The sequence below is a fragment of the Spinacia oleracea genome, chromosome 1, assembly GCF_020520425.1.
Source record: "Spinacia oleracea cultivar Varoflay chromosome 1, BTI_SOV_V1, whole genome shotgun sequence".
Taxonomy (NCBI): Eukaryota; Viridiplantae; Streptophyta; class Magnoliopsida; order Caryophyllales; family Amaranthaceae; genus Spinacia; species Spinacia oleracea.
In genome coordinates, this window is record NC_079487.1 from 92,752,499 (window position 1) to 92,777,364 (window position 24,866).

The 24,866-nt window shown below is 36.9% G+C and overlaps 1 protein-coding gene across 1 annotated transcript; it reads left to right on the forward strand.

Annotated features, from left to right (window-relative positions):
* The first annotated feature begins 21,726 nt into the window (after nucleotides 1-21,726).
* LOC110791304 (zinc finger BED domain-containing protein DAYSLEEPER) lies at nucleotides 21,727-24,852 on the forward strand. The gene is made up of 5 exons (XM_021996058.2): nucleotides 21,727-21,885; nucleotides 22,588-22,688; nucleotides 22,810-23,825; nucleotides 23,921-24,233; nucleotides 24,486-24,852. The coding sequence occupies exons 2-5, from the start codon at nucleotides 22,610-22,612 to the stop codon at nucleotides 24,581-24,583; spliced, it is 1,506 nt and encodes a 501-aa protein (XP_021851750.2). The 5' UTR covers nucleotides 21,727-21,885; nucleotides 22,588-22,609; the 3' UTR covers nucleotides 24,584-24,852.
* The last annotated feature ends 14 nt before the right edge of the window (nucleotides 24,853-24,866 follow it).

A 24,866-nucleotide genomic window follows, 5' to 3' on the forward strand; every position in this document is an offset into this window, starting at 1 on the left:
ACCATCTAAAAAAAATTAAAAATTTGTTTTTTACCACAAAAAAAACTAAAACTTGTATTTTACCACTTCAAAAAAATTTAAAACTTATTTTTTACCACCTGAAAAATTGAAAAACAAATGAAAATGTTATGTAGGGGGCACAATAACGGTAATACTTCTTATTTGTTCTATTCTTCCACGATTTCATGTATTAACTCTCTTATCATCCCCTACTTTCTTATCTTCTATGGATTTACATAATTTATCACCACCATTAATTCACAAAATTGACAAAATTTAATGGAAGTAAAGAGAGAAGGGTGAAAGAGTTAAAGAAAACCACACAGTGAGTGTAAAAAATTGGAGGGATATTGAATTAGGTAGCCGTACATAAAGATTTCATCTATTTTTTCGCTTTCAAGTTGTAAAAAACAAGTTTTAATTTTTTTAGGTGGTAAAATACAAGTTTCAATTTTTTAGGTGGTAGAAAACAATGTTTCGATTTTTTTAGGTGGTAAAAAACAATTTTCCCTTAACCATAATATTTAATTTTAGGCACATTTGCAAAAAATGACCTTTTAAAGTCCAAATTTTACGATAAAGGACCTTATATGAATTTTTTTTGAAAAATCACACCTTAATGTAATTTTTTTGCTAAAGACAAACAAAGGAAAGTTTCCGGCATTAACTAAGCTTTTCCGTTCATTGACTTGCACGTGAGCAGTAGGTGTGGCTTCGTTTTACACGTTAACTCGTAAAAATAAGCATGTTTAGTGGAAGAGAAACAACTTTCCTAAACGCAACACAACATATCAAAATTGAGCACTACCCATAAACATCACTTTAACAATGTGTTTTGTTGAAAATGTAGCAAAATGAAACACGTGCTGCTCACGTGCAAGTCAATGGCTAGAAAACCCAATCAATGCCGAAAACTTACCTTAGGTTATATTTTGCAAAAAAGAGTTACATTAAGGTGTGATTTCACAATATATATATATATATATAAGGTATTTTCTCGCAAAACTTGGGTTATAAAAGGTGTTTTTTTGGCAAATTTGCCTTAATTTTATTCATATTCAGGAATGTGAAGGCGATGTTTTAAAGTAGTATTTAAGTGAACGTCTTATGAATTCATTCTTTTATCTAACGCGTTCCACAAGTACATAAAGAAATAAAGGTTATTGTAACTTTTCAAGTGAAATGTGAATTATTTGTCGACAAACTTAAAAGATTCTATATAGTCAATTTTGCAGTTTCAATTTTTCGCAGATCATCATGAATCTATAACTAAATTTTAGACATTTCCTAGTTTCTTACTTTGGATTTTATGCTTTTGATAAGCATGCAATTCAATATTGTTGAGCCAATATGGTTTTCATGATGACAAACTAAAGTAATCAACTAACGTGGTTTTCAAGTTGTATGTGTGCAAGGATCATTAATAAATGGTTGTGCTCAAGTCATCAATAATAGAGATTACTAGATGTTGATGATTGTGAGATGCTTATATCAAATAAGCTTAAACTTCCAAAGATGGAAATGTACAACAGTTCCTAAGAAGGAACTCCATACAAGCTGGAGCACAAGAAAGTTCCTGAAGGGAACACTGTCGAGTTCTTGAGGAACAAAGACAGGAAAGTTCCTGAAGGGAACACCTCCGAGTTCCTAAGGAACAAAGACAGGAAAGTTCCAACAACCAATATGATGAGTTCCTGAGGAACAACCAACATGTCGAGTTCCTGAGGAACAACCAACATGCCGAGTTCCCGAGGAACAACCACCATGTCGAGTTCCTGAGGAGCAACCAACATGCGAAGCAGCATGGAACATGAAGATACAAAATCAGAGTTTGTTTTCTAGACTTCATGTAAGTATGTAGTATTTTGAAATACATGGGAACAAGGTATTGAAAGGAACACAAAGGAACATAATAATGGATTAATTGGAAGAAGCCTTTTATTACGCCAAAACTAGAAAACCTTTTTACTGGAAAAAGATTGATGTTTTAATTAGAAGTGTTAAATTAAATTAAAAGTAAGTTTTGGAAAACAAAACCTTGGATTCTTATTTACAAAATCTTTCTTTCTCCAAATATTTGATTTCACCACCTCCTAAAAATACTCAGAATTTTTCTAGGCAACTACCTCACGTTACTTGCCCAGTAAACATGTTTCCTTCTTCCCCACGTTTCTTTGTCAACTTGGTCTTGGTGGGTTGCTAAGTTTTAGGAACACTAACAGTTAGTTGATGAAAATGTGGAAGAAGTTGTTTAGTTTTAAAACACTAAGGTTGTTTTCTTATTCTTTCCAAATTACATGACTCAAGTAGTCATTCCAGGAGGTCTGGTATAGGTGGAAAATATCACGCATAAAAGGAATATATTTTTCCTTCCACGTTACTAAGTCAGTTCATTAAGTTCCTTAAAGTTCCTTGTTCCTCATTGTTCTTTCATGTTCTACATATTAGAGGGATACCAATCTTTAAGCGTTTATTTTGAGAGTTGGTCAAGGGTTGATTGAGCTCTTGTAAAGGGGAATCGATCAAGGGTTTGAGTGAATTCTTGTATAAAGTTTTGGGCAGGAACTTGAGTGAGTTCCTGATGTGTATGGGGTAGGAACTTAGCTTGAGTGAGTTCATGTTGTGTTTGGGTAGTCTTTGAGAGAAGTGTATAAGAAAGAAACAGGGAGGCTTTGAGCGAAGCCTAAGAGTCAAGAGTGACTTCTAGGGAAGTCAGTGAGAGCGTAGTTGTTTGAGGAAAAACTATTGGGAACTTGAGTTCGTAGAGGAACTCAAGTAATGCTCGAGTTTCTTATAGGAGCATAATTGAGTTGTTGCCCTATAGTGAAAATAATTTGAGTTGAAATCCCTAGTGGGTCGAGGTTTTTTTTCTAGTTGAGCCTTGAAAGTTTTCTCGTAAAATCTCTCTTGTATTGTTTCTTTAATTGAATTAAGTTCCTTTATAATTTCGCAAAATTGGCTAGCAAGTTCCATATTACCATTCACCCCCCTCTTGTAGTGTTCCATCCGAATATCAGTTGGTATCAGAGGCGGAACTCTTGATAAAGCAGGCAACCATGCTGAGTTAAGTTCCTGGAAGGAGGAACAATTACAAGAAACTTGACGAAAGACACTCAACCTTTGTTCAGGAACAAGAGAAGAAAAAATGAAGGCTGACTTTTTACTGTATGTTAAAAGTCACTCAAGAATTATCAACGACTATTTTGATGTAAGTTTCTATCCTTGAGATCTTCGTTTGCAAGCATTTGGAACTTGTTCCTTATATCATTCCTAGTTGATCCTTGTATCATTCCTAGTAAAATTGTTTTAATTTCTTTGATGTTTTTATACCAATTTTTGGATAGCCTTAAGTCCGTGTTCTAGAAACAAAATATCATAATTCTAAATTGTTTAAAAATATCAAATAACCAGTATACTAGGAATGGATCAAGGAATAAGACATAAGGAACAATGCATATAGCCACTCTTGGAACTTAGTTTCCCGTCGAAGGGAACTTTATTCTTTGGGCTACATAATTTAATGTTATATCATTTATTTTCCAAAGAACGGTTTTTCCATGTATTATGAGTATATTGAATATTTATTATATGTATGCATGTTGAATCTTAGATCTAGTGGTTTAATTTTTTTTTTTCAAGACTGCTACTGAGGCACCCGAATAATGTCAAGTTCCCAAGACCGTGAATTTTTTATAATATTGGTGTGTTAGTATACATTATTATTTGCATATTTTAATCTTCTAAATTATGCTACTTAAATTTCTTTATTACTAATACATGATTTTGGAAGGAAGTAGAAGAGAAATTGTTTTACAGGTTTATAATTCATGATTGCGTGCATGAAGTAAAGAACAACATTAGGATTACATTAAGTAAAATGAGTTTTTGTTGGAATAATAAAGAGGAACTCGGGATTGGAACTTGGAACTTAATATACATAAGTTAGTTCTAGTTCCACCAACAGGTAAGTTTCTTACGAATATAACGCGTCATATCAGCGAAATAACTCGCATGGACTACATAAGTGGAAGTTCCTATGAACATCTCAAAAGAACTCAATCGTGACAAAAATGAGTAAGGTTGTTCCATCCTTTTACTTGTGCCAATTAATGTTGGGTAATTTTAATATGATGATAAACCTGTTTCTCTTCACCTTTAGTGCAGTCTAACCAAATATGTGTTGTAGGTTTTTCTTAGGAATATAATATTTATTAAAAGTATTAGGATAAGTTCAATTGATCAAATGAACTCTTCCTAAGATCTATTGGAACAATTACAGAAGATGGGAGTTGCAACGTTCCAGCGAAAGCAGTGGAACTCCAAATGAGCTAGAGGAACTTTGAAAGAGAAGCAGCAGTTCCTGAGGGGGAACTCAAAGAGAAGAAGTCTAGAGCGTATGAGCTTACATTATTGGCCTCAATTTAAGGTAAGAGGAACTCATGTATGAAGAACTCGTGTATAAGGAACTCATATCTGAGGAATTCATGTATGAGGAACTCATATATGAGGAACTCGTGTACGAGGAACTCGTGTACGAGGAACTCGTGTATGAGGAACTCGTGTATGAGGAACTCATATCTGAGGAACACGTGTATGAGGAACTCATGTACGAGGAATTCGTGTATGAGGAATGTTAGGTTATGATACATATGACATTACATAGATCATGCGGAAACAACCATTAACCCAGGACAACATATTATTTACACATAATCATATAGCATAATTTAGATGCATACTCTTTGTTGCGTGCCCTCCCTAGCTGCGCCCGAACCGAACAAGAACAAGTCTTTAGGACTCCAAGTGTCGTCCCTCCGTAGATAGTCCACAGCACGTCCGGATTCGCCTTAAGATTGACCAACTAGAATCGCCCTTAAGGTACTAGAAAATTTCGGCACTTTATGAGCAAGATGTGTGTTTTAATTTTCTCTCAAAAAACTCACTTTTGAATACTTTGAAACTTGTGTATAAATTATGACCCCTAGGCCTTTATTTATAGAGTTATGGAAAAGGAATCGTAATCCTAGTAGGATACGAATTAATTGAAATTAGAATCCTACATGAATTCTATTTAATTAATTTATCCAATTAGGAATAGAAATTTAATCATACACTGACTCTTGTAGATTTAGGAATCACGCATGAGCACAAACTCACACACACACGGCAGCCTCAAGGGCTGCCCATGCGCGTGCGAGCAGCAGCCCACGCAGCGCGGCCCACGCAATGGTGGCCTTGGCGCGCGCTGGGCCTGCCTTGGCTGGGCTTGTGGCGCGCGCGTGCTTGCTGGGCGATGGCCCGGCTTCGTGCTGGGCCTTCGTCCGGCAGGCCTCGTCCGATGCTAATTCGTACGATACGCTTCCGATTAAATTTCCAGTTCCGGAATTTATTTCCGATACGAACAATATTTAATATTTCCGATTCCGGAATTAATTTCCGTTTCGAACAAATATTTAATATTTCCGTTTCCGAAATTATTTTCCGATTCCGGTAATATTTCCGATTCTGACAATATTTCCGTTTCCGGCAATATTTCCGATTCTGGTAATATTTCCATTTCCAATAATATTTTCCGATACGTACCATGTTTCCGTTTCCGGCAACATCTACGACTTGGATAATATTCATATTTCCGATACGATCCATATTTCCGTTTCCGGCAATATCATCGTTTCCGGAGTATTCATTTCTTGCCTGTGACGATCTTAGCTCCCACTGAAACCAAGATCCGTCGGTTCCGAATATTCATAGATGGAGTATTTAATGCCATTAAATACTTGATCCGTTTACGTACTATTTGTGTGACCCTACGGGTTCAGTCAAGAGTAAGCTGTGGATTAATATCATTAATTCCACTTGAACTGAAGCGGCCTCTAGCTAGGCATTCAGCTCACTTGATCTCACTGAATTATTAACTTGTTAATTAATACTGAACCGCATTTATTAGACTTAACATAGAATGCATACTTGGACCAAGGGCATTATTTCCTTCAGTCTCCCACTTGTCCTTAGGGACAAGTGTGCATTTCCTAATTCCTTTGTCGCTCGATGCTTGCTCTTGAACATAAGGTAAGAGTTGTCATCCTTATTATGTCCAGAGGTGTTCCTCGGTTTCAGAGTTCAACTGATCAAATAAACAGATAATCATAGCCTATGATTCATCCGAGCACGGCCATGCATTTCACAGTTTCTAGCTCTCCGAGTGGCCTTGTACAACTTTTAAGCATCTCAACCCGATTTATGGGAGGACAATCCCAATCTTGCGATCTTGAGATTAGACTTCGTTTGATAGGTGATTACCTGAGCGTTGCCTTTATAGCCTCCTTTTACGGTGCGACGGTTGGTCAACGTCAAAGCAACCAGTTCTCAAACAAGTAATCTCAAATCACTCAGGTATTGAGGATTTAGTGTCTAATAATTTAATGAAATTTACTTATGACAGACTTTCATCTCTTACAGTAAAGTTTCATAGGTCTTGTCCGATACTAGTCTTCCCAAAGTAAGTATCTATGCAAATGATTATGACATTGCCATGTCCACATAGTTCAAGAAACAGAACTACTAGTCATCTTGCATTCTAATCGTCTAACGTTTTCTATGCGTCCAATTTTATAGAAAACTCCGATTAGGGACCATTTTCAACCTTTGACATTCAAGTTCACTTGATAGACATTTCTTAGTCACAGGACTGGTCCTGACAGTCTATCTTGAATATATCGTCAAGTTGAAGGGACTCATCATTTAATAAACCACAAATTAAATGGAAAAATGAATTCCTTTCATTTATTGTGAATGATTAACCAATAATGTTTTACAAAGATTTAAACTCTAAAACTTTAAAACATTAAACAGAGACATCAAAGCCATTCTCCAATATGCTTAATTCCCATAGCTGCAGTGTGCGAGTTGTGCTTCGCTTGCGGCAGAGGTTTAGTTAATGGATCTGATATGTTGTCATCAGTTCCAATTTTGCTTATCTCGACTTCTTTTCTTTCAACGAACTCTCGTAGAAGGTGAAATCTACGAAGTACATGCTTGACTCTCTGGTGGTGTCTAGGCTCTTTTGCCTGTGCAATAGCTCCGTTATTATCACAATACAGGGCTATTGGTCCTTTAATGGAGGGGACTACACCAAGTTCTCCTATGAACTTCCTTAGCCATATAGCTTCCTTTGCTGCTTCATGTGCAGCAATGTACTCCGCTTCAGTTGTAGAATCCGCAATGGTGCTTTGCTTAGCACTTTTCCAGCTTACTGCTCCTCCGTTGAGGCAGAAGACAAACCCAGACTGTGATCTGAAATCATCTTTGTCGGTTTGGAAACTTGCGTCCGTATAGCCTTTAACAATTAATTCATCATCTCCACCATAGACCAGGAAGTCATCTTTGTGCCTTTTCAGGTACTTCAGAATATTCTTGGCAGCAGTCCAATGCGCCTCTCCTGGGTCTGACTGGTATCTGCTCGTAGCACTGAGTGCGTACGCAACATCCGGGCGTGTACATATCATAGCATACATTATTGAACCAATCAATGATGCATATGGAATCCCATTCATTCGTCTACGCTCATCAAGTGTTTTTGGGCACTGAGTCTTGCTTAGAGTCATTCCATGAGACATGGGTAGGTAGCCTCGCTTGGAGTCCGCCATCTTAAACCTATCAAGCACCTTATTGATATAAGTGCTTTGACTAAGTCCAATCATCTTTTTAGATCTATCTCTGTAAATCTTGATGCCCAATATGTACTGTGCTTCTCCTAGATCCTTCATCGAAAAACATTTCCCAAGCCAAATCTTGACAGAGTTCAACATAGGAATGTCATTTCCGATAAGCAATATGTCGTCGACATATAATACTAGGAAAGCAATTTTGCTCCCACTGACCTTCTTGTATACACAAGATTCGTCCGCGTTCTTGATGAAACCAAAGTCACTGACTGCTTCATCAAAACGTATATTCCGGCTCCTGGATGCCTGCTTCAACCCGTAGATTGACTTCTTTAGCTTGCATACCTTTTTAGCATTCTTTGGATCCTCAAAACCTTCAGGCTGTGTCATAAACACAGTTTCTGTTAAAACGCCGTTTAAGAAAGCAGTTTTGACATCCATCTGCCATATTTCGTAATCGTAATATGCAGCGATTGCTAACATTATTCGAATAGACTTTAGCATTGCAACTGGTGAAAAGGTTTCATCGTAATCCACACCGTGGACTTGCCTGTAACCTTTTGCAACCAATCTAGCTTTGAAAACTTCAAGTTTCCCATCCTTGTCCTTTTTCAGTTTGAAAACCCATTTGCTTCCAATGGCTTGGTAGCCATCTGGCAAATCGACCAAATCCCATACTTGGTTTTCAGACATGGAGTCTAATTCAGATTGCATGGCTTCTTGCCACTGCTTGGAGCTAGGGCTCGTCATAGCTTGCTTGTAAGTCGCAGGTTCATCACTTTCAAGTAATAGAACGTCATAGCTCTCGTTCGTCAAAATACCTAAGTACCTTTCCGGTTGAGATCTATATCTTTGCGATCTACGCGGGGTAACATTTCTAGATTGACCATGATTCTCACCAGATTCTTCTAAAGATCTCTGAGTTTCATCCTGAATGTCATCTTGAGCATTCTCTAGAGTTTGTTGTTCGACTCGAATTTCTTCGAGGTCTACTTTTCTCCCACTTGTCATTTTGGAAATGTGATCCTTCTCCAAAAAGACACCATCTCGAGCAACAAACACTTTGTTCTCAGATGTATTGTAGAAGTAATACCCCTTTGTTTCCTTTGGATAGCCCACAAGGATACATTTGTCAGATTTTGGATGAAGTTTGTCTGAAATTAATCGTTTGACGTATACTTCACATCCCCAAATCTTAAGAAAAGACACATTTGGAGGCTTTCCAAACCATAATTCGTATGGAGTCTTTTTGACAGCTTTAGACGGAGCTCTATTTATAGTGAGTGCAGCTGTATTTAGTGCATGTCCCCAAAATTCTAATGGAAGTTCGGCCTGACCCATCATTGACCTGACCATGTCTAGCAAGGTTCTGTTCCTCCGTTCTGACACACCGTTCCATTGTGGTGTTCCAGGAGGAGTCAATTCTGATAGAATTCCACATTCTTTCAGATGGTCATCAAATTCATAGCTCAGATATTCACCGCCTCTATCAGACCGCAGTGCCTTAATCTTCTTGCCTAATTGATTCTCTACTTCACTCTGAAATTCCTTGAATTTGTCAAAGGATTCAGACTTATGCTTCATTAGGTAGACATAACCATACCTACTGAAGTCATCAGTGAAAGTGATAAAGTAGCTGAAACCACCTCTAGCATTTGTACTCATTGGTCCACATACATCTGTATGGATTAAACCCAATAGTTCATTTGCTCTTTCTCCAACTTTAGAGAAAGGTTGCTTTGTCATTTTGCCAAGTAAACATGATTCGCATTTACCATAATCCTCTAAGTCAAATGGTTCTAGAATTCCTTCCCTTTGAAGTCTTTCTAAGCGTTTCAAGTTTATATGGCCTAATCGACAATGCCACAGATAGGTGAGATCTGAATCATCCTTTTTGGCCTTTTTGGTATTTATGTTATATACTTGTTTGTCGTGATCTAATAAATAAAGTCCATTGACTAATCTAGCAGATCCATAAAACATCTCTTTAAAATAAAACGAACAACTATTGTCTTTTATTATAAAGGAAAATCCCTTAGCATCTAAGCAAGAAACTGAAATGATGTTTTTAGTAAGACTTGGAACATGGAAACATTCTTCCAGTTCCAAAACTAGCCCGGAGGGCAACGACAAATAGTAAGTTCCTACGGCTAATGCAGCAATCCGTGCTCCATTTCCCACTCGTAGGTCGACTTCACCCTTGCTTAACTTTCTACTTCTTCTTAGTCCCTGTGGATTGGAACATAAGTGTGAGCCACAACCTGTATCTAATACCCAAGAAGTTGAATTAGCAAGTATACAGTCTATAACGAAAATACCTGAAGATGGAACGACTGTTCCGTTCTTCTGATCTTCCTTTAGCTTCAAGCAATCTCTCTTCCAATGCCCCTTCTTCTTGCAGTAGAAGCATTCGGATTCAGAAGTGGGTTGACTGACCTTCCTCTTTGCAGATTTGGCGCCAGTTTGCTTAGTTGGGCTGGCCTTGTTGCCACCTTTCTTAGCATTCCTCTTCTTTCCAGATTTCTTGAACTTGCCCCCACGCACCATAAGCACATCCTGCTTATCACTTTTGAGCGTCTTTTCAGCGGTCTTCAGCATACCGTGAAGCTCAGTGAGCGTTTTGTCCAGACTATTCATACTGTAGTTCAGTTTGAACTGATCATACCCGCTATGAAGAGAATGGAGGATGGTGTCTATAGCCATTTCCTGAGAAAATTGCTGATCCAGCCGACTCATATTCTCAATGAGTCCAATCATTTTGAGAACATGTGGACTTACGGGCTCGCCTTTCTTAAGCTTGGTCTCAAGAATTTGCCTATGAGTCTCGAATCTTTCGACTCGAGCCAGATCTTGGAACATGTTCTTCAACTCACTGATGATTGTGAAAGCATCTGAATTGATGAACGTTTTCTGCAGATCCGCACTCATGGTGGCGAGCATTAGACATTTCACATCCTTGTTGGCATCAATCCAACGATTGAGGGCAGCCTGAGTGACCCCGTCGCCAGGAGCTTCGGGCATCGCCTCATCTAGGACATACTCCTTTTCTTCCTGCATAAGAACTATTTGCAAGTTCCTTTGCCAGTCAAGGAAGTTTTTCCCGTTCAACTTCTCCTTTTCGAGAATTGATCGAATGTTGAATGAATTGTTGTTTGCCATATTAAAACTACAATTGAAAAGAATAAACAAATAAATAACCATTCACAGTTTCTCTTAATAAACTTAAATTCTAGCATACATGCATAATTCAATGTTTATTAAGCATTTTATTCAAGTTATGTGTTCCGGCAGGTGTGAATAAAATGATTCCAAGATCCTAAAATCATTGAAGAACTAAGCACAGTTTGTCGACTTAATCCTAGAACATCTTAGGTAAGCAAAAGCCTTTTGCTAATAGTCTAGAAACTATTCTTGGTTGATAGGTACGTCTAAGAACTTATTAGGTAAACCTATCGAATTTGCCACGACATAAAAGGACTCCTTACTTATATCGTTGAGTTTCACCAAAACTAACATGTACTCACAATTATTTGTGTACCTTGCCCCTTTAGGACCAATAAGTAACACCTCGCTGAGCGAAAACTATTACTAGATTGATGTAAAGGATATCCAAGCAAGTGTATATTTTGGCATGGCACCTTTTAACTCAATTTTTAAGTTTGGAACTTAAGGCTCTTACTATGTTGGTTAGATTTTAAGTGAACTAAAATCCTTAATCATGCAACATAATCAAGCTTTTGATCTCATGCATTTTAAGACATATTTAAAGCAATAAATAACTTAAAACATGCATAAGATATTTGTGATCTAGTATGGCCCGACTTCATCTTGAAGCTTTGACTTCAAAGTCCGTCTTGAAAATCTCCGTGGGAGGCACCATTTTCTTCAAATAGGATAAGCTATAACTAATTACAACTATTTGATGGTTCGCAGACCATATTTGAATTGAAAAATAACTTTGGTACTTTAGACCAATTACATTCAAATTAATGGTACGCAGACCATATTTTCTATCCTATTTGGGCCATACTAGTCACTTCATAACCTGCAAAACAGTACATATACAATATATACCATTCACCCATTCATTATCATGAATGGCCCACATAGCTGGTTAGTAAAACACATTATGCATCACGTAAACATTTGCAGCAATTAATCAAGGGCACCAATAATCTACCAATTATTCAGTCCTTATTAATTCTAATCAAGTTGTTTTAACCTTAAGGATTTGTAGACCTAATCAAGAGTTTATGACTAAAAAGCGCTCCCACTTAAACCAATAAATTCATATGCTTTACCAATTTTAAACATAAAAATGTATTTCTAGTCCAACCGGAAACATACAAATTTAATTAAAATTTAAAGCTCATATCAATTTATAATTGAATCCAAAAATTTAATTTAATTTCAGTCGTATTTAAATTAATTCATGATTTTAATTTTAGTAAAATAATTAGAATAAATAACATTTATTATAATTATAATATTCAAAATTAAAATCCAAGAAAATAATTCAAATTATTAATTTTAAAATTAATTAAAATTACGTGAACTGAAATTTTCAAATTAAACATTCAAAACGATCTAATCGTAACGCAAACACCCTACGCGTTGCACGCCCATGGACCGTACGCACACAGCCATTGCTGGCCATGTGCGCGCAGCCCATGCGCTCGTCGCATAGCTGCTGCTTCCCTATCGCAAGCCTCCGCACACATCGTGCTCGCTGCGCGCGCCAGCGCTCATCGCACGCGAGCTATCGCTCGCAGTGCGCGCGCGCGACATCGCTCGCTGGGCGCGCGACATCGCTCGCTGGGCGCGCGAGCCATCGCTCGCTGGGCGCGCGACATCGCTCGCTGGGCGCGCAACATCGCTCGCTGTGCGCGCGAGCCATCGCTCGCTGGCGCGAGCCATCGCTCGCTGGCGCGCGACATCGCTCGCTGGCGCGAGCCATCGCTCGCTGGCGCGCGACATCGCTCGCTGGGCGCGCGACATCGCGCGCTGTGCGCGCGAGTGATGCTGGGCGCATCCTCGTGGCACGCGAGCTTGCGCTCGCTGCGCGCGAGGCTGCGCGCTCTTGTGCGAGGCAGCGCGCGCTGTGGCGCAGCTCGCTTGCTGCCCACACGCGACTGCCTTGGCTCGCCCTTCGCCCATGCCCATTCGTTCATTGCTCGTGGCACACGACACAAGGCAGGGCTGCTGCCTTGTGCTCGTGCACTACGCCCTTGCTCATTGCATTCGTGCCGCACGGGCGACGAGCTCCCTTGCTCGTCGTCGCATGCCCGCATTATACAACACCCCTTAAGGGTAACACGAAGCGTCCATTGCTTCGTGCGTGCAAGTTATATGAACGAATCGCATAAAATTTAAAATTTATATTTAAAATTAATGACAAATTAATAAATATTATTAATTTCATAATTTTAGGGCGAAAAATCGAAAATTTATTATCCAATTGATTTCCGATTGTTATGGATTCAAGTCTAGGTCATAAAAATTTAAAATTTATCGTAAATTTACAATTTTTATGGTGGTTTTTAATCATAGGTTTCTAATTAAATTACAATTAATTATGAAAATCAAATTAATTCTAAATTATTCTAATTTTCAACAAATTAATCATAATTACAAATTAGATTGCATAATTAACAAGACTAGGCATTCAAACTTGTTAAACATATGCAGTAGGTCAATCAAAAATTCAAGATTTATCAACAAGAATCGCAAATATTTAATTTAACATCTTAAATTTACGAAATTTTGCATTCGAAAAACTAAAACCTTCGAAAAGTCATAGTTAGGCTTCGAATTTGAGAATTCTGGGTTCGGCAGAAAAAAATTATTTTTGTCAAAATTTTAGAATGCCTTTTACATGCAGAATTGACACAAAAATCACTCAATTCGGATGAGTAACGAAGAAACTGCCGAAAAACTGCGTACGTATAATTAAATAAACGCAATTTGCAATTAATTAACAATTACGAAAATTAATCACCCCTTTTAATTCTTGCAAATTTGTAATATTTAACCATGTTCATGCAATTTAGATTATGAAAATAATAAGGGGCTCGTGATACCACTGTTAGGTTATGATACATATGACATTACATAGATCATGCGGAAACAACCATTAACCCAGGACAACATATTATTTACACATAATCATATAGCATAATTTAGATGCATACTCTTTGTTGCGTGCCCTCCCTAGCTGCGCCCGAACCGAACAAGAACAAGTCTTTAGGACTCCAAGTGTCGTCCCTCCGTAGATAGTCCACAGCACGTCCGGATTCGCCTTAAGATTGACCAACTAGAATCGCCCTTAAGGTACTAGAAAATTTCGGCACTTTATGAGCAAGATGTGTGTTTTAATTTTCTCTCAAAAAACTCACTTTTGAATACTTTGAAACTTGTGTATAAATTATGACCCCTAGGCCTTTATTTATAGAGTTATGGAAAAGGAATCGTAATCCTAGTAGGATACGAATTAATTGAAATTAGAATCCTACATGAATTCTATTTAATTAATTTATCCAATTAGGAATAGAAATTTAATCATACACTGACTCTTGTAGATTTAGGAATCACGCATGAGCACAAACTCACACACACACGGCAGCCTCAAGGGCTGCCCATGCGCGTGCGAGCAGCAGCCCACGCAGCGCGGCCCACGCAATGGTGGCCTTGGCGCGCGCTGGGCCTGCCTTGGCTGGGCTTGTGGCGCGCGCGTGCTTGCTGGGCGATGGCCCGGCTTCGTGCTGGGCCTTCGTCCGGCAGGCCTCGTCCGATGCTAATTCGTACGATACGCTTCCGATTAAATTTCCAGTTCCGGAATTTATTTCCGATACGAACAATATTTAATATTTCCGATTCCGGAATTAATTTCCGTTTCGAACAAATATTTAATATTTCCGTTTCCGAAATTATTTTCCGATTCCGGTAATATTTCCGATTCTGACAATATTTCCGTTTCCGGCAATATTTCCGATTCTGGTAATATTTCCATTTCCAATAATATTTTCCGATACGTACCATGTTTCCGTTTCCGGCAACATCTACGACTTGGATAATATTCATATTTCCGATACGATCCATATTTCCGTTTCCGGCAATATCATCGTTTCCGGAGTATTCATTTCTTGCCTGTGACGATCTTAGCTCCCACTGAAACCAAGATCCGTCGGTTCCGAATATTCATAGATGGAGTATTTAATGCCATTAAATACTTGATCCGTTTACGTACTATTTGTGTGACCCTACGGGTTCAGTCAAGAGTAAGCTGTGGATTAATATCATTAATTCCACTTGAACTGAAGCGGCCTCTAGCTAGGCATTCAGCTCACTTGATCTCACTGAATTATTAACTTGTTAATTAATACTGAACCGCATTTATTAGACTTAACATAGAATGCATACTTGGACCAAGGGCATTATTTCCTTCAAGGAACTCCTGTATGAGGAACTCATATTTGAGGAACTCGTGTATGAGGAACTCATGTCCGAGGAACTTCTGTATGAGGAACTCGTGTATAAGGAACTCGTATATGAGGAACTCGTGTATAAGGAACTCTTGTTTGAGGAACTCATGCCCGAGGAACTCATGTCTGAGGAACTCGTGTTTGAGGAACTCATGTCTAAGGAACTCATGTCAGAGGAACTCGTCTGCTGACCACGCCCACCTTATTCTCCAACAAACTCCCAGTAACTTGGTTTACGTCCATAAAAGATGAACAATCTGACATTTGGTATAAGTTCATAATTCTTTTAAATTGATCTTAACTTACAGGAACAAAGAAGAAAATTCTCTTCATATGAGATAATATTTTTGAGGAACTTTATGTTTATTCCTTTATTATACTTTATTGTATTATCTCTTTTGACTAATTAACCTACTAACATTAAGATGTACAAAGTTTTTCATTTGGGTTTGTTTTACGAAATATATTTCTCAAATTATAATAACCCAAAATGAAGGAACAATTTTCTGTTCTTCCATCAAAGGAATGAACACACAAGGAACAAGTTCCTGAAATTTAAAATGAAAGCTCCACAGGTTCATATAGAAGAAAAGGAAATGCATATGATAGAAACGCCAAAGAACTTAAGTGGCTACAACGTGAAAGTTTGCATTCGTTAGATCTAATAATCTACGACAGAACTTTAGAACGAGAAAGGAACTGACTATAACACCTTTCCCAGGAACAAATGATGGTTGTAATAAAAAAAAAAAAAAAGGATTTCTATTGATGCTTTTGAGGTAAGCGTCCTTTGTTTGAGATCTTTATTAATGCATACACTATTTATTGAATCATGTTCCTGACAAGATTTTTTATAAAAAATTGTTCAAATGTAATTTTCAATCTTTTTAATAGATTTTCGATTTTCTCAAATTTGTTTTTGTGGGAAAAATTTCATATTTTCTAATTGGTCTTACATTCGGACATTTATAAGTTTAATAAAAAATTCTTTAAGGAACTTATATAGAACTATACATATGTACACCCAAAGAACTTGGAGTTTTAAATTTTTAGGCAAAGTTATATTCTGTTTCATCTAGATATCTTTTATATGAATGCATATTGTATCTTGATAGTAGTAGTTGCATGTGTTAATTATATTCGTAACAGTTATTACTAACAAAAAGGGACCCAAATCATTTTGGGTTCCCACGACTAAGAAATTGGTACAGGAAAACAAAAGCGCACATCTGTCAAATATTTGACGTACCAGTTTCATTCCTAGTTCATGTGAGTTCAAGTTCAACATTGAGGAACTCGCTGGATCATTGGTGACCCACGATTTATGCTTAGGAACTCATGAGGGTGCGGAATTTTAGATGACACATTACATCAACACCTTACATGGGAACAAAGATCAAATTCCGAACAGGAACTTTCGGATAAAGGAACACCTCAAGACTCTCAACTATAACTAAAGGAAAATTATGACTTTGAGTCGAGTATGATATGTTTATTTCAATAGTCTGTTATTTGTTTCATTATGGAACCCAAGCAAAGTAGTATTCCTAGATCTAATAACTAGACTTTATGAATGCCTAAGTGAGGGGGAACAACTAACGCATGGCACCAGTTATTCCTAGTAATTTATTAGCAATTTTTTTGTTCTCTCACTAAAAGGATTATTGATAATGTGGGAAAATCTTATTTAAGGTTGAAATTCGTCGAAGTTTCCTTGAATTTCCCTTAAGACTCATTGAATTGTGTGTTATACGTGTAGAGTTTATGTGAATAGCCTTCCTTATAAAATTGACACCGCAATTTTTCAATGTCTTGTACGTAGTCATGAGCTAAAATTGAATTAAGGACCCACTGATGTCTTCGTAATACTACCATTAGTTTCCGAACTTCTTATGCATCAATAAAAAGGAAAAAGAAGCAAAAAGTGAAGTTCCATTTCAACAAAATAAGACTTATTCATTAGAACATGTGCACTCTTAAGAATGTTCAAATCCTGTAAATGTGTGATAAATTATTTTTTCCATGATATCCACCAATTAAACTCATGTTCCTCACAAAAATGTTTCCTACATTTTTCCTACCGTATCTCTACAACATATTAAAGATCACAAAATCAATTTGTATCACACATTGATTTCTTTTTATTTTAAAAAACATTCTCAAAAATGCATCACTATACAAAAATGCTCTACTAAATATTCCTCCTTTGTCACTTACATGATGTAGCAATTGTTGAAGGGGAACTAATGAGGAAAGTGATTAATAGAGAGATCATGTATAATTTTGAAAGGAAAAATTAAAGGAGATGAAAAAAATGAAAAGGAGACAGAAAAAAAAAGAGGGGAATAAAAGGAGAGTTGTATGAAGGAAGAAATAGAAGGGATAAGAAGTTGCTACAAGCAGTTACATTTCCAAGTTGAAATGCAAATGAAGTTGTCAGTATCTCAAAGAATTATCTTTCAAAAATCAAGTTTTTTAATGATTCACAAGGGAACTTACACCATAAACGTAAGGTCCTACAAAAATTAAATCAAGGAACTATAAAAAAAGGTTTAAAGAAATTATACGAAGAAAAGAAAAACTGTGTGCTGCTAAAGAAGAATAATAGAATAAAGAGAAGGAACAACGATATATTTTATGAGGAGAAACTTTAGTTGAAAGTTCGAGAAAATGAGGCATGCATGAGAAACAAGTGACAGCGGAATACATTTATTCATCCCATTAGCCTGCCTATCTCTTAAAATTTTCCTTTAGTTATCTATTTCTTTTGGAACTCATTGGCCATTTGACTTATATTTTAATGTATTGCACTTTGGTGAAAATGAGATTATACTTGTTAACAACTACAATTTAGTTTCTTTGACTGATTTATTGATATATGCGTGAGGATGTCTAATATTACTAGATAGACGATTGAGCAAATTAATATTTTCTTTTGCCTCGTGTTTGACCATTAACTATACGTTCTTGGTGATGTGGTGTCATAATAAGTTTGGAAGATTGTTTATAAATCCTTGAAACTAAATACACGTTTTGATGATGTCAAAGGGGGAAGAGAAAAGGCAAAGATACTTATTTCCTACTTCTAGAGATTATTATTACTTATTTATATTTTATTCTCTACTAAATAATGATCTTGCTACTAAGTTCTTGTTAGTTTTTATTATTACTTTGCCTTGGTTTGTTATCACCAAAAAGGGGGAAATTATTGAGCCAATATGGTTTTGATGATGACAAACTAAAGTAATCAACTAACGTGGTTTTCAAGTTGTATGTGTGCAAGGATCATTAATAAATGGTTGTGCTCAAGTCATCAATAATAGAGCTTACTCGATACTGTGAGATGCTTATATCAAAGAAGCATAAACTTCCAGATCTGGAACTGCACAACAATTCCTAAGGTGGAACTCCATACAAGGTGGAGCATTGGAAAGTTCCTGAAGGGAACACTGTCGAGTTCTCGAGGAACAAAGACAGGAAAGTTCCTGAAGGGAACACCGTCGAGTTCTTGAGGAACAAAGACAGGAAAGTTCCTAAAGGAAACACTATTGAGTTCCGGAATAACAACCAATATGCTGAGTTCCTGAGGAACAACCGAGTGCATGAGGAACAACCAATATGCCGAGTTCCTGTGGAACAACCAATATGCCAAGTTCCTGAGGAACAATCAATATGTCATGTTCCTGAGGAACAACCAACATGCCGAGTTCCTGAGGAACAACCAACATGCCGAGTTCTTGAGGGACAACCAACATGCCGAGTTCTTGAGGAAAAACCAACATGTCGAGTTCTTGAGGAAAAACCCACATGTCGAGTTCCTGAGGAACAACCAACATGCGGAGCAGCATGGAACATGAAGACAGAATATAAGAGTTTGTTTTCTAGAATTCATGTAAGTATGTAGTAATTTGAAATACATGGGAACAACGTATTAAAAGTAACACAAATGAACATAATAATGGATTAATTGGAACAAGCCTTTTATTACGCTAAAACTAGAAAATTGTTTTACTGGAAAAAGATTGATGTTTTAATTAAAAGTGTTAAATTAAATTTAAAGGAAGTTTTGGAAAATAATACCTTGGATTCTTATTTTACAAAATCTTTCTTTCTCCAAAGATTTGATTTAACCTCCTCCTAAAAGTACTCAGACTTTTTATAGGCAACTACTTCACGTTACTTGCCCAGTAAACATGTTCCCTTCTTCCCCACGTTTCTCTTCCAACTTGGTCTTAGTGGGTTCCTAAGTTTTAGGAACACTAACAGCTAGTTGATGAAAATGTGGAAGAAGTTGTTTAGGTTTTAAAACACTATAAAATGTTGTTTCCTTATTCTTTCCAAATTGCTTGACTCAAGTAGTCATTCCTAGAGGGCTGGTATAGGTGAAAAATATCACGCATAAAAGAAATATATTTTTTCCTTCCAGGTTACTAAGTCAGTTCCTCTGTTCCAAGTTCCTTAAAGTTACATATTCTTCATTGTTCTTTCATGTTCTACATATTCGAGGGATACCAATATTTAAGCGTTTATTTTGGGAGTTGGTCAAGGGTTGAGTGAGCTCTTGTAAATGGGAATTGGTCAAGGGTTTGAGTGAATTCTTGTGTCATATTTGGGTAGGAACTTGAGTGGGTTCCTGATGTGTATGGGTAGGAACTTCAGTAAATTCTTGTTGTATCTGGGTAGGCTTTGAGTGAAGTCTATAAGAGAGAAATAAGGAGGCTTTCACCAAAGCCTAAGAGTCAAGAGAGACTTTTAGGGAAGTCAGTGAGAGCGTAGTTATTTGAGAAACAACTATTGGGAACTTGAGTTCGTAGAGGAACTCAAGTAATGCTCAATTTTTTTTATAGGATTGTAACTAAGTTGTTTCCCTATAGTGAAAAGAGTTTGAGTTCAATTCCCTAGTGGGTCTAGGTTTTCTTTCTAGTTGGGCCTAGAAAGTTTACTCGCAAAATCTATCTTGCATTGTTTCTATACTTGGTTTAAGTTCCTTTATAATTCCGCAAAATTGGCTAGCAAGTTTCATATTACAATTTACCCCCCCTCTTGTAGTGTTCCATATCAAATATATTTTGATATTGTTAAATAATAAACATTATACTTAACATACTTTTTATTAAGAGAACGTTTATATTTTTATAGGTATGTCGTACGAATATCACATACTAGCGAGAAAACTATTGAAAAGTAAGAGCATGAATAAGGGGAGTCTCTTAGATGACTCTTAAGGAGAGAGAAAAAAAAATAAGAGCTAGCTCTTAGGTGTGTAATAAGAGTCTCTTATTTGGAGATTGTAAGAGAAAATTCTGAAATATGAGCTAGCTCTTATAAATAAGATCTAATGCCACATCATTGTTTTTGTATAAAAATAAAATAAAAAAGAGGGCAAGAGAGTAAAAGAGCTAGTGTTCCACAAATTTCAAGAGGAGGCTCTTATTTGGAATTGGTGTTTAGGTGTCATAAGAATTTGTTTAAGAGTCCCCTAAATAAGAGTCTCCCCTTATTGTTGCTCTTAGCATGAATAAGGGGAGTCTCTTAGGAGTCTCTTAAGGAGAGAGAAAAAAAATATTTAGAGTTAGCTTTTACGTGAGAAATGAGAGGCTCTTAAGTAGAGTTTGTAAGATAAAATTATGAAATAAGAGCTAGCTCTTACAAATAAGAGCTAGTGGCACATCATTTATTTTGCATTAAAATAAAATAAAAAACAGGGTATGAGGGAATAAGATCTAGTGTTAAGAATTACTCCCTCCGTATTTAAAAAAGAGATACACTTTGACTGGACACGCTTGCCAATGCACAACTTTGACCATCAATATCTTCAATTATATATTATAAAATATTAATATTTTGAAAATATATATTAAGATGAAGCCAACAATATATTATATGTTAACACTTATTTTCATATACTATAAATAAAATAGGGCTAAAGTGAACTATGTGAACAGTGCAAAAAGTCAAAGTGTATCTCTTTTTAAAATACGGAGGGAGTAGTCAATTTCTACAATTTTTGTGAATACGGAGTAGACTCTTATTTTTTGAGGAGTGCTTATGTGGCATGTGAGAGAGATTAGAGCCAACTAAATAAGAGTCGCCCCTTCAATTGAGGTTGACATGAGTAGTTAATGGATTCTTTGTCCTGGGTTCGAGCATTGGGTATGAAAAAAATCTCAATTGGGAGGGATACTGCCCATCGAGGTACCCATGCAAACTCTTGCGGGAGATTAGTCCACTCACCAGGATATAACATTCTCGCTTATCTTAAATATGTTTCATAATATGTGGAAGGATGCAACAGAACAATACCGACCCAAGCCTGTAATGCGAAGGGCATGAGCAAAACAGGGAGTCTATTGGAAGCGGTTCAACTAGCTGAAAGTCTTTCCCGCTATAATTTTATTGCTAAGGTCAAAGCAGAATCAGAATCAAAGCGGCATGAACTCCTTGTAGTAAAATCTAAAGAAAATAAATAAATAAGAGTCTCCTTTTATTGTTACTCTAAAATTGTTAGTCTAAAATACTGAGTAAAAATGTGTGATGTTAATTTCAGTAAAAAATAAAATGAAGGGAGTGTCATCTCACTAGTCCAGTATTCATAGGTTAAGTTACCATTCTTACCGAGCACACTTTAAAACACTCCCTAGTCCCTACTCAGTGCTCACTCTTGTTTCTCACTCTGGGTTTCTTCACTCCCATTCTCGCTCGGAAAAAGCAGCCAACGGCCACCCAACCATCGGTTTCAGGTAGCTCGCTTTCCCTCTCACTGTCTTCCTTTTTCTTAATTTCATTATGTTGTTCCTTAGCACTGCGTTTCGGTTTCACCAAAATATAATTTATTGTTGTTGTTGACACTTGTTCTGCTGTCAAGGAGGCACCGCTGCGAGATTCCGCCGCCACCTCTGTTGGGGGCGGTGGCCGTTTTTTTTGTCTCTCTCTCTCTGGTAGATTCGAGCCTCCTAATAAATACCAAACCCTAAGCTATCATTAAAATTTCAAATTTAGACTACTAATTAAATGAAGTATATGAGCAGATTATATATTTTAGTTTGTAGTACATGTTTTGATTTACACATTCTGACATTCTTTTTAGTATTTTAAATGCAATGTCAGATAAGTTTAGAAATATTCTTATGTCATTAAAATTAGTTATTTTTATTTTAAGCAATATCTTATTGAAGAACACAAGTATGTTTAAGTATACTGGTTTTTCTAAATGCTCGGACTTTTCAAACATTGCTAACAATGAGGTATAATAAGGTATACTGGCTGAAAGATGTTTCGAATTCGATCAGGAAGGGTGAGGTATATGTTGAAGTAAAATGTGTCCATGAAGTAAAATGTGTTCAAAATGCAGCTGTTTATTTCATCTTTTCAGGACAGTTACATTAGTACATATCACATATTGGTTTTGGCTTACTTTTCTTGGTGGGTTATTTTTCTGTTAGACGATAAAACCCGTACTTCCCTATGGCTGGCTCATCAAATTCCAAAAGAAATCAGCGCGCAAGTGTTCCTTTAAGTTCAGTTCCTGGCAATACCTCAGCAGGCAAGTTCGTGTGTCCTGCAGTTTTAAAATTTCAACTTAACTTTCCTTTTGTGGATCACATTTTTGCTGGTGACTTTAAGGGTATGACAGTGTATTGATGTTTATCTATTCTTTGTTTAAGGTGGAGGAAAATTACCTTTGAATGAGGATCCTATTTTTAAGGAGAAGATGGCATTAGCTGTCATAAGACATGGTTATCCATTGACATTCTTTGAGGACAGACGAAATCAAGAAATGATGGCCTATCTAAACCCGAATCTCAAACCATTAAGTAGAAAGGAGACGGTAGCTAACTGTTTGGACGTGTTTGAAAAGGAGAGAACCAAGCTTAAACATGCTTTGGGGAGTATTCCCGGTAGATTATGTTTGACATGCGATAGTTGGGTGGATCCTTGTACTCGTGAGTACCTTTGCCTGACAGTGAATTATGTGGATTCTAACTGGAAACTACAAAGCAAGTTTTTGCATCTTGCCCGCTTGCCTTTTCCCAGGGATGCTTCTATCTTGCGATCAGAGGTTTACAATCTGTTGTGCAAGTGGGGAATCGAGAAGAAAGTATTTTCAATCACCTCTGATAGTAGAAGGTGTGGTGATACTGTACAAGACATGTTAAGGGATTTCCTTAATGAGCAGGATGGAGCTTTACTTTGCAATGGAGACTATTTACATGTTCGTTGTGGGGCTCATTTCATGGATCAAATGGCTCAAGCGTGTTTCAAGCTGATTGATAGACCAATACGCAATAAGCTTCTGAAGCCTCTTAATGACATGGCAAATCTGTTTCTACGCACTGAACACCCAACTGCCAATTCATACTTTATCAATGTTCTGAATATTGGTCTTGTCCTTGTGGACGCATTGGAGGATAAAGACCTTGAGATCAGTAACTTGGCACGAACGTTGAAGAGTGAATTTGATGTGTATTGGGATGCTTGTAATGAGGTTCTTGCCTTGGCTATAATATTTGATCCTCGCTACAAACTCAGCTTCGTCAAGTTTTGTTATGAGAAGTTAGACAAGGAAAGTGCAGAGAACAGGTATTTGTGCACCCGTAGACGGCTTGATAGGCTCTTCAAAACCTACAGTGATCAAGTGTTTGCATCACAAATGAATGAAATGAAAGATGATACTATCAGGGTAAGTATTCTGTATGTACTAGTAGTTTCGCAGTGATACTACTTTTCATGTTGTAGACTTGTCCTGTTTCATGACATATATTTATTTCAAAGCAGGAATTTGAGATAGAATGCAGAGAGAAGGAATATGACTCATGTAAGTCAAGTCTGAATGTGTACTTGAATGAACCGAGTGTCAGCTGCCAGAAAAAGATGGATGTTCTCTCTTGGTGGAAAGAAAACGAACCTAGTTTTGGACAAGCTCTATCTCTTATGGCAAGGGATATATTAAGCATTCCTATTACCTCGTTTTCTAAAGATTCAGTTTTTGGCATGGGATACAGAGTTGAAGACAGATTGACATCTAACTGGTCATCTGACTGTGCAGAAGCGCTAATAGCTACCCGAAACTGGTTATTCGGGTACCCAGGTAACATCTGCAAAATGATCATTTGATAGGATTTCATTTATAATGACTTGTTTGTTTATGTTCTCTTGTGAATTTTCATTTATTTCAACTTACAAACTCTTTTAATAAATACTTGTAATAAATTTAAGCAAATAGATCATTTGATAGGATTTGCATTTTAAATGACTTGAATTATTCATGTTCTCTTGTGATTTTTTCACGTATTTCTAATAACACGTTCTTTTAAATAAACAATAAATTTTCTGCTTTCAGTTGATGATGAGTCCCCTCCTGGAGGACTTAAGGGCCTTGAGCAGCGATTTTGGCGCACCGCATGTGAGGAAGAATCAGATTCAACTTTTCAGAAGTGAAATTGCAACCTTTTATTTGCAGTTCTTTTTTTTTTTAATACCGATATATGTGCATGCTTTTGCAATCATAGAATCGACCAATCCAGAACTGTTAACAATCTGTAGCAACGTTAGTACTAATATAGGTTTTGATGATCACCGTTGTCCGTTGATCATAGCAGGTGGTTTATATGCCGCGTCAAACAGCCGAAGACTGCAAATGTAATGGTTAAAATTAACGTGTTGTATCTGTATGGATGGTGTTATATTTAGCTTTATGTTCACCCTGATCTTGATTTTTTAT